Source organism: Lacerta agilis, chromosome 9 (genome assembly GCF_009819535.1).
Source record: "Lacerta agilis isolate rLacAgi1 chromosome 9, rLacAgi1.pri, whole genome shotgun sequence".
Lineage (NCBI taxonomy): Eukaryota > Metazoa > Chordata > Lepidosauria > Squamata > Lacertidae > Lacerta > Lacerta agilis.
Genome location: NC_046320.1, coordinates 72,712,457 through 72,726,521, shown reverse-complemented (window position 1 = coordinate 72,726,521; position 14,065 = coordinate 72,712,457). Strand labels below are relative to the sequence as shown.

Below are 14,065 nucleotides of genomic sequence, written 5' to 3'. Positions count from 1 at the left end.
GATCCCTTTGGCAGTTGCAAAGGTGCTGTTCACCTTAAATTTTCTTCTCTTTCCACATAACAAGCCTCATTCCCCAGTGGATCTCCACTTCAAGAAAGAAGAACAGCTTCCTCGACCCTTGGTCTCTTATCGCCTCTTGCCTGACATCGAATGGCGAGGACCAGTTCCACTCATCACTTGGGGTCGTGGGTATGCTGCAGTTGCCCTTGAAGAAAAGGCTGTTTGGGTGCCTGCCAGGTGCGTGCGCCCTTGGAGAGCTAAGGAACCAAGTTGAGAATATCCACCTCGTTGTTTGACTGCACTAGTTTCCAGTGTCAAATGCAGCAACTCTTCAACTATCCTTAACCTATGCTTTTTGTTTGCCTCTGGGCAGCCCCTTGGTTCCTGGCTGTCTAGATTTGTTCCAGTTACTCTCATACCTGCATTCACTAGCAGATCACCTTGATTTGCTTGCTTAACCTCCTTTCTTCTACAGGTATCGTTGTTTCTTCAGAACTCGATGTTTCAGAACTTTCCTGAGCCCCATGAACTTTTCCTGAGTCCCAGGACTATTTCTTCTACATAGTCATGTGTAGTCGGAGAAGAAGACGACCGGCAACTCATTCATCGTCTTCATCCTCCTCTCCAACACCATTTTGCAGTTCTAAACCTGTCTTGTACTTGTAAAAATTGCATATTTACCTTTGTATGCTTCTTGAAATATCCGCCTCGCATGTTACATGTGTTTTCCTTATAGCTTGATAATTAATGATATGGATGTTTATATATGCAAAGCTTTTCTGAAATGGTTTCCATTTAGAGCGTCACAACTTTGATGATATGGAAATGTTTATGTAAGGTTAAAAATATCGCCTTTGTGCAGTTCTAGTCATAGACATATTCATGCATATATGTTTTATAATCCTAAATCTCCACGTTGTGCTTGCAAAAGTTGTAGTTCAAAATGTGGTAACACTTATATGCCTTATTTGAAATACTTCCTTTGGTCAAAGAATTGGTCATTCTCGGATTTGTTCAAAGTATATATGTCAAGTCTGGTGACATCCTACCCTATTGGTACCCCTTTTTTCTTTTCTTTGAAAAATCCCCCTTTATATGCTACCTTTTGGCAGTAAACCAGGTTCCCAGCTTTTCCCTTCACTCTGTTTCCTGCTGTTGATGGGAGACCCTTATGTAGTTGGTTTAATTCCCATCTCGTTTCGCTGGAAACCCTTGCGTAGATGGTTTAAATCCTCATCCTGGCTGGGACACCTTTATGTAGGTAGCTTAAATCCCCTCTTGTGGCGAAAAACCACTTGTACATAGGTGGCTTAAATCCCCTCTCTGGAATCGGACCCTAGTTCCCCGTTACCTGTGGTCGCTGTGGTAAGTCCAGAATCTAAAGTTCCCTCGATTCTGTAGCCTCAGAGCCACAACCCTTTTCTGTTACCTTATCCATTTTACTTAAGTTTTCCAAATAAAAAATTTAAAAAAAAATGGGGGAGGGGTCTGGGTAGGCTATGTAGCCCCAGCTCTAGTTATACTTTAATTTTGGGTCCCGAATCGGGACCTCTCTTATGTTTGGGCAGTCGTTATCCGTTATTCTTAATTTTGGACCTGCATCAGGTCCTCTCTTGTGTTTGGGGAGTAATTTGTTGTTTTACGCTGCACGCGAAAGTATACATGCTTATAAGGTAATTTGTTGTGTTACACTACATATTGAAGTATTTATATATGCCTAAAAGGTTTACAGTGTATCGGATCGATCACTTTTTATGTTCGGCTAGTGGTTTGTTATTTTCATGACTTTATTGCTACTTTATTGTACAAGTATTTCCTCTTATAAAGGGGGTGGATGTTGATGGTTTTGCTGGTGTTTATATCACAGTCTTGATGTGGACACTGTCAGCACTGTTGACGCTTTGCCTTTTCATGTCGAGGTTTATATCAAAACAAATGGTAATGTTTATGTCAGATAAATGCTTATGATATCTCTAATTTTTTTTATATAACTAAATCAAAATTAATTTAATTTAAAACAAAAAAAGAAAGATGATATGTCGGAATACGTTTCACGGATCCGCCATGGATTCATAATTAATTGGTTATTTTATGGGTTTTTCAAGGTCTACTTTTGGTATAATTGCGCGCAAAAGTGAAAGTGAAAGCATGAATGAATAGTGTGATTCACTTACAAGATTAATCCGCCTTTATTTTGTAGATCCGGTCATGTTCAAAGTTGTTAATGAGCGTTAAACTTGCTTCCCGCCCTTTTGGAGGGCAGCAACAGTGATTTTATTGGTTAAAGTACTAATGATGATGTCACGTTTGTTCCCTAATAAAAGGCAGAGGCACCCCGCTTAGGCAGGAGGAGTAGCACGAGACCGCACGTTCTTCTTATGTTCTTTTAGTTGGGTTTTAGTTGAAGTCAAGTTTAGTTTAAGGGGCTAGGAGCGGGCTGGACGGGTTGGATGGGTTTTTCTTTAGTTAGAGTTAGATCGCGGAAGATCATTCGGTTTTAGTTTTAGTTAGGTTCTTTTAGGTTAGCCTAGGGTTAGGCCCGCGGAAGATATTTCGGTTTTAGTTTATTTAGTTAGCCTCGCGGAAGATTGGGCGCGCAGGGTCTTTAAGCTTAGGAGAACTTAGCTTAGGGGACGAGCCTATGCGGGTTCTGCCGAAGCCACTAAAGATACAACCGGTGTCTGTCTTCCTTTGGGGTTAACGGGGGGAGTAAAGTAAAATTTTTAATTTTCTGTAAGTTGGTCCGTCTATTCAGAGTCAGGGTATATATTTTATTTCACGAGGCAACTTTTCATTAAAGAAGGCAATTAGGAACTCACACACTATCGGAGTCGTCAATTGGCTTACTCATCATCCTTCAGACTGTGAGGCTTGGCCGGCGACCGTGCTCAAAAGCACGCGGAACGCTGGCCACTTTCCCCGCAACTGGTACCTCGTGCATAACCAATCCAAGGCCGTGCACGAGGAGCTCCAGCACCCAAACCCCGACAGATTTGAATGACTTTTCAATTTCAAATGTAAAAGCAGAAATGAAATCTGCCAAGATGTTATTTTTGCAAATGGAAATCAACTATAAGTAAAAGTATCAAAAGCCGACAAAATACGGCTGCAGTGTTTAATAACCATTTAATTCCTTAAAGATTAAAAAACACAGAGTGGGGCACTTGGAAAGCTCTCTCCCCCCCCCCCCCCAAAAAAAAATCACCTCTGCACTTTGACTGCTCCAAGCTCATGAGCCTGCAGGATCCAATGACTAAGGAACTCAGATGCTGGCAACAGAATGCCCAGCTTCATACCAGAAAATTATGGCTGCCACCTGCCCTGCGAATGGCTACCTGCCTGCTAGTGGCTTAGCTCCAGTGCAACCCACAGCTGCTCAGCCCTCTGGCCCCTAGAGCAGGCATAGGCAAACTCCGGCCCCTGTTGGGGACTACAATTCCCATCATCCCTAGCTAACAGGACAGGCGGTCAGGGATGAAGGGAATTGTAGTCCCACACATCTGGAGGGCCAGAGTTTGCTTATCCCTGCCCCATAGCCTTAGAACGAAGACACGAAGGCCTGCAGCTCCTACATGTACTGGTCAGTGACAACCAGTAACCTGGAGCGGAAAATATTATCCAGGGGTGTGTGGGTGTGTTGTGTTACTTTTTCTGCAGAAGTTACATGGTCTCTAAGCAGCAGTGAAAGGGGCCAACTGCAGATACTTGAGAGTTTTACACTTTTCAGTTTTCTCTACTAAATACAATGAAAAACCAGAATTAGCTCACAGATCACTTTCTGGGGCATCAGAAAATGTCCCAGTGCAGCATGTCCTGATGCATATTTCCCATTGAAAATGTTTCCAAAACCCCACACCAGGGAATTGAAATTACTGCAGCCTAATTCTCATTACTGAGTATTCATGTGGAGATTAAAAGGTTACCTCTGTAACAAAGAGCAGTCTTCTGCATTCCAGTCAGGATACCTGTTTCAAGAAAAGCCAGCAAAACAGCTATGTTATTGATTTGACACAGTACATGTACTCCATTTAATTCTCAATCAGGCAAGTTTCGAAAACTGTCAATTATTTCTCTCCCCTTTGTCCAAATTATTGATCTCTTACTACTGATCTTCTGGGGCAGTTTAAAAGTGATTCCACAAGGGTTCCCCGACTCTTTGACCCAGATTTCCAAAAGCTCCCTGGAATGAGACTCAGGTTCCAGCTCCTCCAAGAACTGGTTTGTCCTCAAGCCACACCTCCTAAAACTCTGCTCATGCTCCACAGGCATCTAAAAGCCACAGAACACAAGATGAGATGCCACTGAACTTCAGCCTTCTTCCCTGGTCCAGCTCCATAATCGGCCTACAGACCACTTATACATGCAACAGAACCTAGAGCAGGCACCGTTCCTTCAAAGGTGAGCTCCCACAACGTACTTGACTTAGGTTTGTGGCAATGCTTGTAAGCAATGGCTCTGCTGCTTTTAGCAAAATCCTGAGGTACCCAGGCAGTCATTTTCAAACCATTTAAATTCTCAACCTATTCCCAATAAATTAAAATGAAAGGCCTTACTGCTGGCGTAGCTGATCACATTTCTCGGAGTGTGCAGTAGTGCCCACGTGCAGCTTCCACTCCTACAGAAAGGGAGGGAAGAAATCAGGATGAGAACACAAAAAAGCCTGGCTGCTAGATGAGAACAAAACGCCACCTAGTCCAGCATCCCATCTCCTGCAGCAGTCAGCCTGATGCTTCTGAGAAAACCAAAGAAGGGCCCTCCTCTGCTGCTGCTTCTCCCACCAGCAACTTAAAAAAAAAATCTAGCAGTATATACATTTTTTTTTGCACCTGGCTATCAGACACTTACAACCAAGTGGAGATGCCCGGGTGCCAGGATGGCACCTGACGTCTCCACAACCTGGAGGTGCCTGCCTGGGGATCCTTGGATGACGATAATTTTCACACACTAATACCACATCCTGTAGAATTCTAATCAGTTATATTTTGGCCCATGACACCATTCAGAAAAGGAGGTAGGAATAGGCCGGTATATACCGTATTTTTTGCTCCATAAGACGCACTTTTTTCCTCCTAAAAAGTAAGGGGGAATACCTGTGCGTCTTATGGAGCGAATGGTGGTCCCTGGAGCTGAATTGCCCAGGGGCCAAAAGCAGATTGTGCTTTTTATTTTACAAAGAGAAAAGGGAGTGTTGAAAGGACCCGCTCAGCAGCTGATCAGCAAGAGATCGGGAGAGAGAGATAAGAGTCCCCGGCTCCCTTTCAGCCCCGCCCTCCTTTGTTGAATGTGCTGCAGAGGGAGGTTGTTTGTTTCCCCAGGACATGTGACTGGCTGATTAGATTATCTGTCTGGAAACAGTAGAAATGGCTCCCTTTCCTCAAGATTTTTCAGAAATGTGAGTTAAACCCCATAAAAATGGGGCTTTTCCTCTTTGCTTTTCCCCCTTTGCAAAAGGAGCTTTGCTTTTCCCCCTTTGCAAAAAAAGCTGCAAAACCTTTAGCTGATCCTCAAAAATAAAAATAAAATAAAATCCTCAAAAATAAAAATAAAAACCCCAAACCCCAGGGCTTTTCCCTTTGCAAAAAAAAGCTGCAAAACTTTTAGCTGATTCTCAAAAAAGGCCTTTTGCCTTTGCAAAAACAGCAGCAAAACCTTTAGCTGATCCTCCAAAAAAAAACCCCAAACCCCAAGGCTTTTCCCTTTGCAAAAAAGCTGCAAAACCTTTAGCTGATCCTCAAAAACAAAACAAAAAACAAAACAAAACAGGGCTTTTAGAGGAGGAAAACCAGAAAAATATTTTTTCCCTTGTTTCCTCCTCTAAAAATGAGGTGCGCCCTATGGTCCGGAGCGTCCTATGGAGCGAAAAATACGGTATGTGGACCGTCCCTGCATCAAGTGATTTTTCTTCTTTAAGTTCTCAAAGTTCTGAACCTGGCTCAAGGTTGTTACTTGAACTAGCCAGATGTTTAACAGAGAATCAATCAGTCAGTCCATCATTTGAAAAATAAGACTTTAGATCCATCTGGCCCCAAAATGGCAACTGGACATTCTGTTTTGGCAACTGCAACCTTGGTTTAAAGAGCCATCTGTCACCTAGCTTATATATCAGACTTTCAGCAGCAGAGTAGAACTACACACTCACCCACCCTTAAATCCGGTGTATGAGTTTAATACTGGACAATGTTCAATATTGTGCAATGCATTTAATATTCAAATAGACAACAGCAGCTCAAAGTTAGATAAGACAGAGTCTTCTATCATTCTTATGTTACATTCTAACACTATAATTAATGCTTCCTTTACCAATGTTTCTGACTAGACTTCAACCTTAATCCACTGTCCACTTTAGGTGCAAATTCCTTTCATCCCAGAAGCTACTAGACCAAGTTTAATTACAGGCAGAGGAAGCAGCATAGGGAACTAGGAATCCAAAGCGAAATGAGAACATGTCTATCATAAGGAAGCTTTTACAGGTGAAACCTGCAGGAATAGCCAGTCACATTGTGCAAATCAGACACACACAGTATTTATTCCCAAGCTTCTTGAATGTTGGACATCTTACGGGAATAAAATCGACAGCTATCCAGAAGTCAATTAAATCTAGTACATAGAACATGCTGTTTACAAATGTAAGTAACCATGGGGGGGGGGGAGTGACTCACCTTCAAATGTCTACATTTTATATTACAGAGAGAACACACATGTGGAAATATTCTTGGAGATGCAGCATAGTAATCACGCATCATTGACAGAGTTGGCAATCCCTTCAGCTTCTGGGCATCAGACTTGTTGGGTGGTTCTGCAGATGATGCTAAAGAGGGGGAGAAAAAGCAAGGGCTCATTATTATTAGCAGTAGTATTTATTAAATTGGTATAGCGCCCTCCATCCATACATCTCAGGGCGGTTCACAACATAAAAATACAAGATTAAAAAACCAAAAGATACAAAATAAAAACAAGAACAAAACGGAACCAATACCCCCCACCTCCCTGTACTTCATCAACGCTCTATTGCAACAACTTGAGGTCCAGCTTTGGCAACAATACTGAAAGGTCCGCAATCTGAAGCACCCAATCTGCACACGCGCGCAGCACTATTTAGCGCTTCTCTGCACGCTGAAAACCGGAAGCAATCTGTTCCGGTACTTCCGAGTTTGGCGCGTTCATAACTCGTGGCGAATGAAACCTGCAGCTAATGCAACCCAAGGTATAACTGAACAGCTGTGAAGCAGCAGAGTATCTCCCCTGATCCTTAGTCACAGCTGAATTTGCAACAAAGTTCTACCCTGCATAGCATGAGCGAAAGAGGATCATTGTACAGTGGACGCTCGAGTTGCGAACGTGATCCGTGCGGGAGGCGCGTTCACAACCCCCAGCGTCCGCAACCCCCAGCACCGCATCTGCATATGCGAAGGTCACGATGCGGCACTTTTGAGCATGCACAAAGCGCGATTTAGCGATTCTGCACGTGCGCAAGCACCGAAACCCGCAGGTAACCGGTTCCAGTACTGCCTGGTTCGGCGTGGAGCATAACCCGCAGCGTTCGCAACAAGGCATGACTGTACTAAGCAACTGTAAAAACTACGAAGTTGGTGTGGGAAACTCCAGAGCCGGGAATTGGATGAGATCAACCAACATCCCCTTTTGAAATGGGTTGCAGAGTCACTCACACAATCCAATATAGGAACAAGCTTGGTCTCCTTGGCAGGGATTATATTGATACAATGACAAAGCTGGGGGGGGGGGGCAGAACAGAACAAACTATTCACTGAGCCAAAGCCACTGCAACACATCTGCCATTATCACACACACAATCGAGTTTACAAAACACCGAAGCCCAGTCACTGAAGCATCTGTAACATCCAACTTACCTGGAGATGTAGTTGATGTTCCCAGTTTTCCCTTCTGGCTAGAAGACATTTCAGAACTCAAGCTGGGGGAGCACGGTCGCTTTGAAGCCCTGGACTTACGTTTGCGTTTCTTAGATCGTGACCGAGTCTGACTCAAGGCATGGCCAGGGACTGAGTGTTGTGAAGCGTTCGGGTTAGAAGTGGTAGAGCATGGCATTGGAATATGTTTTTCCTTCTTGTCACCTTCATGTCTGCAAGAGGCAGAAAAAAACAGGATTTGAATGACTTTTCTTTTTCAAATGTAAAAGAAGAAATCAAATAATAATAAATCTTAATACGGTTGAAGACCAGCAAAACAGTTAACAATTCAATTCATAGATACAGTAATGTCTATATACTTCATTAGGAGCGGCTCAATCAACTCCTTCCTCGTGTCGCGGTACAATGCGCAATGCAGAAGGACATGCCCAATAGATTCAATCTCGTTGTTATCACTAGGGCATAACTTCTGATCTATCGGTGTCTGGTTGTATCTGCCGGCTAGTAACGCCGAGGGCAGGGCGTTAAATCGGGCCCTAGAGAATGCGAGCAAAAATCAAATCTGCCAAGATGTTGTTTTTGCAAACAGAAATCAACTAGAAGTAGGAACTCTTAGAGTTAAAGCTAAAAGCATCAAAAGCCTACAAAATACAGTTGTGCTGTTTAATAAACATTTAATTCCTTAAAGATTAAAAAACAAAGAGAGAGGGGCACTTGGTAAGCTCTCTTCCCCCCCAAAAAAATCATCTCTGCACTTTGACCGCTCCAAGCTGATGGGCCTGCTGCACCCAATGGTTAAAGGAACTCAGATGCTGGTAACAGAATGCCCAGCTTCATATCAGAAAATTATGGCTGCCACCTGCACAGGGAATGGCTACCTGCCTGCTAGTGGCTTAGCTCCAGTGCAACCCACAGCTGCTCAGCCAGCTGGCCCCTAGAGCCTTAGAACAAAGACACGAGGGCCTGCAGCCTGAGTTAAACAGCTCCTACATGTACAACCCATAACCTGGGGTGGAAAATGTTGGGAATTTCATTCCTCCATGCTGCAGATGTGTGGGATTGTTATCATCACATGTCTTTGCTGTGCGTTCCAGCACTGATTGTTGGGAGTCCTGGGAACGAAAGCTCAGATACACTTTTCCGTTCCATGTTGCTTTTGCTTTCACTCTTCTCTCCGTGGAAGAAAGAGAGGAGCCATGTTTCCTTTGTTTGGTTACGAATGATTTTGTACATAATACACTGTAAACTAGGCTTAGATGTCACTCCTCAAAGCTCAGCTTCTGTTAGGACTCTGCTAGTGTCGTGTGCTCATGTCCTTGGGTATGGGCCACATCAGTGCGATGGGAAACAGGAGTGATGAATCAAACCGGGAAGAGCTGCGTTGGGAGAGAGGCATTGGCCTTGGCTTTTCCCAACATAAAATATTATCCGGGGGTAGGTGGGTACTTTTTCCACAAAACTGCTTTTTGTTACGTAGTTCCTAAGCAACAGTGAACAGGGGCCAACTGCAGATACTTGACAGTTTTAAATACAATGAAAGACCATAATTAGATCACAGATGACTTTCTTGGGCATCAGAAAATGTCCCAGTGCAGCATGCCCTGATGCATATTTCCCATTCAAAAGCCACAGAACACAAGATGAGATGCCACTGAGCTTCAGCCTTCTTCCCTGGTCCAGCTCCATAATCAGCCTACAGACCACTTATACATGAAACAGAAACCAGAGCAGGCACCGTTCCTTCAAAGGTGAGCTCCCACAACTTCCTTGGCTGAGGTTAGTGGCAAGGCATGAGAGCAATGGCTTTTTGCTTTTAGCAAAGTCCTGAGGTACCCAAGCATTCATTTTCAAACCATTTCAAATCCTCAACCTATTCCCAATAAATTAAAATGAAAGGCCTTACTGTTGGCGTAGCTGATCACATTTCTCAGAGTGTGCAGTAGTGCCCACGTGCAGATTCCACTCCTACAGGGAGGGAGGGAAGAAATCAGCATAAGAACACAAAAATAGTGTTGTGTATTGTTCTTTTTTTCCTTTGTAAAATTTAATAAACTAATAAAAAAAACCCACACCACATCCTGTAGAATTCTATCAGTTATATTTTGGTCCATGACACCATTCAGAAAAAGAGGTAGGAATAGGCCGGTATATATGTGGACTGTCCCTGCATCAAGTGATTTTTCTTTTTTAAGTTCTCAAAGTTCTTAACCTGGCTCAAGGTTGTCACTTGAACTAGCCGGATGTTTAACAGAATCAATCACAATCAATCCAGCATTTGAAAAATAAGACTTTAGATCCATCTGGCCCCAAAATGGCAACTGGACATTCTGTTTTGCCAACTACAACCTTGGTTGAAGGAGCCATTTGTCACTTAGCTTATATATCTGACTAGAAACACACTCACCTGCCCTTCAACCCTGTGCACAAGTTTAATACTGGACAATGTTCAGTATTGTGCAATGCATTTAATATTCAAATAGACAACAGCAGCTCAAGGTTAGATAAGACAGGGTCTCCAGACATGGTGTCAGGTTTGAATCCCACCGATGTCAATGGGCTTTCTGGATGTGGGGATTCATGATGCCCAGAGGTGGCAGAGATGTCTCCTTGGGGAAGGAATGTGTAAAATATCTTCTGGGGTTCTAATCTGGCCCGCCGGTCGGTTTAATCCGGCCCCTGTGGCATGTTATTTCCTGGGGTAAAACCCTAAAAAAAGCTCAAGAACTTCAATCCTAAAAATATGTCAACAACAGGGATCAGTAAAGTTTTTTCGTGCCACTCGTCACTCCTCCTCTTCCACCGCTGCCACCCTCTGCCACTCGCAAGGGCAGGCACAAGAGCCACGGTTGGGAGAGGCACTGCGCTGTGCCAACTGCAGGTCCTGTGCCTGCCCTTGCGAGCGGAAGATGCTGGCGGTGGCAGCGGAGGGATGAGCGGCCCGAAAGCGCTGGCTGACTCCAGAGAGGCGTTGCCCAAAATGGCACTCAGCCAGCTCAGCCCCCTTCCTCCTCTATGCAGGGCAGGGAGAAGGGTGGGGAGAAGCCAGGAGCAGGGAGGGAGGAGGCACTGCAGTGTGTGAGGAGGAAATGGCACCCACCGAAAAAAAAATGGCAGCGAAGGGGGGGGGAAGTAACAAAAAAATAATAATAACGATCCACGGAATGTCTGTGGGCCAAATCTTGAGGGCAATTGGACCAGATCCAGCCTGCGAGCCGTAGTTTGCTGACCCCTGCTCAACAACTTCAATCCTTAAAAAACTCCCTCACACACGTTCACTTCATCAAATCTGGCCCTCTTGAAAAAATTTGGGCACTGGTGCTTAGGGGAAGGGAGACAGGCTGCAGTAATGCTGTACAACAACATTTGGAGGGCACCATGTTGACTTCCCCAGGATAATATCAACCAGTCATCATGGCCTAAGATCTGCTTGAAACGCAGAGTGGAAAATGCACTCCTCCTGGGCTCCATACAACCATGTAAAGCTTTTTTGTGTGTACCAAAACTAAGAACTCACCGTCATATTTGCACATTCTATTTGACACAGAGTACACAGGTGTGGAAGTACAGTTGGCGACACAGCATGATAATCATTCATCATTGACAGAGATGGAGATACTGAAGACTGAGGCAAAACCGAAGCCGCAGGTGTTGTTGCGGGTTGAGCTGCTGAAGGTACCAGAGGTCCTGCTGAAGGAAGACAAGATTCTGTTATGCAGGGAAACGGATGCCAACCAAATTCCAGGAGAGAAAGGGACAAGGGCAACGGCCACCTCGGAGCTTGCTCCTACTGGATATCCCCTTCCAGCCCCCCAAAAAGATCATTTCCCATCAACTACTCTGTGCAGTGAGGTGCCCAGTAGAGGGGGCAGTAAGCAAATAATGCATCAGGGTCCGTTCAGCTGAGCCCCTCCCATCCTCCAGGGCCATTCTGAAGAGCCACTGTGGTGTAGTGGTGGGAGTGTCGGACACAGAACTGGGAGACCAGGGTTCAAATCCCCACTCGGTCACAAAGCTTGCAAAGGGACCTTGGGCCACTCACTGCCTCTCGACCTAACCTATCACACAGAGTTGTAGTGAGAACTAAAAGAGAGGGAGAGCCATGCATGCTCCCTTAAGGTCCTTGGATAAAAAGGATAGAAATGAAATAAATAAACTAAGAAATAATTCTGTCAGACGTTGTCCAGTAGGCAGGATATTGTTGGGATTCTATACTCAGGTATCTTAAAAAAAAAAGGTAGGTTAACATCACCTGTAAACCACCCGGGAAGGATAAGGATCTAGAAAGGCAGGATATAAATACAGTGGTACCTCGGGTTAAGTACTTAATTCGTTCTGGAGGTCCGTTCTTAACCTGAAGCATACTTAACCTGAAGCACCACTTTAGCTAATGGGATCTCCCGCTGCGCCGCCAGAGCAAGATTTCTGATCTTAAGCGGAGTTCTTAACCTGAAGCGTACTTAACCACTGTAACTGTAACAACAAAAAACACCCCCCAAAAAACCCCTCCTTGCCTATAGTACCCACGGGTATGTGAAAGGGCTAGATATCTACGGTGCTTTCCTGGAACCCCATCTCTTGTCTTTCTTCTCCACCAGTGTTAGTAGGAGCTTAAAAGGAGCCCAGCTACTGGATCAGGCCAGCGGCCCATCTAGTCCAGCAGCCAGTTCTGCGGAGCTCACAAGCAGGAACAGAGGTCAGCAGCACTGCCCGCTTCTGTTCCCCAGCAACTAGTATGCAGATGTGCCAATCCTCCAGTCCTGGAGGCAGCATCCCTCATCATAAAAGCAACCATCATAACAAGTTGTTCCCTCTGAATTCGTCTAATCCGCTTTTGAAGCCATCCAAATGGTGGCTGTCACTGCATCATGTAGTAGGAAATGCCAGCTTGACCCTGAAGTCTTCATGGAATTTCTGCCAGTAGCACTTTAGAGACCAACTAAGTTTGTTCTTGGTATGAGCTTTTGTGTGCATGCACATGAAAGCTCATACCAAGAACAAACTTAGTGGTCTCTAAGGTGCTACTGGAAGGAATTTTTTTTTTTTTTTTTTTACTATGGCAAACCAACACGGCTACCTACCTGTAACTGGAACTATGGAATTACTGGTTAGCCTGGTTTCTACACACTCCTTCCATATTCATAACTGGACTTACTTTTCATCAGGGAATCAGATCCACCATGTCCGCCAGAGGTTTCCTCTTCTTTGCCCTGAGATGAAGTGGGCAACTGACGAGCCTTCTTGCGCTCCACAATATCCCTCAAAATCATAGCCATGTTTTCAGGCTTCAGCTGCTCATCTGAATAGTGGCCAAATTCCTCCAAATCTTTAGTAGATAAGCCAAAGTTTGATAGAATTCTTGCAGCACCCTCTTCTGTGTAATACCTCTGAATATCCGAAGCATTTCCTGTAGCGTTTCCTGAAGCGGTCTGATCTGAGCTACAATTACCAGGTGGCAATGGACCATTCTCCCAACTGTTAGTCCCATACTGGTCCATCGGCTGCTTTTTCCCAGAAGATGACTTTCTTGGCCCTCCAAAAGTCCTACACTGCCTTTGGTCAGGTGCATTAGGTCCTGAAGACATGGTCTCGCTAGGATCACCCATAATAGGACAGGGGTCTGTTATATTTGGCTGCGTGTATTTTCTGCGTTTTCTCTTTCTGGGTTGCCACGTGTCATCAGGACAAGGATCTCTCGTCCATGGGCTCATATCTCCTACAGGTCCCCACATGTCATCTGGGCAACGGCCTCCCATCCACGGGGGAATATTTCCTCCAGGTCCCCACATGACATCTGGGCAAGACCCTCCCATCCATGGGGGCATATTCCTCCAGGTCCCCACCTGTAATCCCGGCGATACGCCTTCTTCTTCAGTTGTTTTTTTCTTTTTTTTAGACTTGCCCATGGCTAATTACACCGGTGACAAATTAAGGAAGGATGAAGTGTGGCAGAATGGTCAGAAGCAACAGGGTTCAACCACTGAGATCACTTGGTTTTAAACTCACATGCTGCAGAGGAGGGACACTACAGAGGGAAGTGCCAAATCTGCAGCAATTCACAGCAGACACCACCACCAAGCTGAAAGTAAAAACACAAAATGTAATCAGAAAGGAAGGAGGGGTGCAGAGGCTTTCCAGTGTACTGCACTGTGCGCCGCATGCGTGACTATCGGCTGTCCTTG

At 44.8% G+C, this 14,065-nt stretch overlaps 1 protein-coding gene across 5 annotated transcripts in view; it reads right to left on the bottom strand.

Moving 5' to 3' along the window:
- LOC117053409 overlaps positions 1-13,810 on the bottom strand; it is a 40,668-nt gene extending 26,858 nt beyond the window's left edge. For 3 of the 5 annotated variants that reach the window (XM_033161111.1, XM_033161112.1, XM_033161108.1), the window contains exons 1-7: positions 13,039-13,810; positions 11,401-11,573; positions 9,790-9,851; positions 7,869-8,098; positions 6,660-6,808; positions 4,554-4,615; positions 3,924-3,965 (exon numbers count right to left, since the gene is read on the bottom strand). In XM_033161111.1, coding sequence (XP_033017002.1) covers positions 3,924-3,965; positions 4,554-4,615; positions 6,660-6,808; positions 7,869-8,098; positions 9,790-9,851; positions 11,401-11,573; positions 13,039-13,789 — 1,469 coding nt within the window. In that variant the 5' untranslated portion in view covers positions 13,790-13,810. The remainder of the gene's footprint in view (positions 1-3,923; positions 3,966-4,553; positions 4,616-6,659; positions 6,809-7,868; positions 8,099-9,789; positions 9,852-11,400; positions 11,574-13,038) is intronic. The other 2 variants (XM_033161110.1, XM_033161113.1) reach the window with 2 other exon arrangements.
- Between the last annotated feature and the right edge of the window lie 255 nt (positions 13,811-14,065).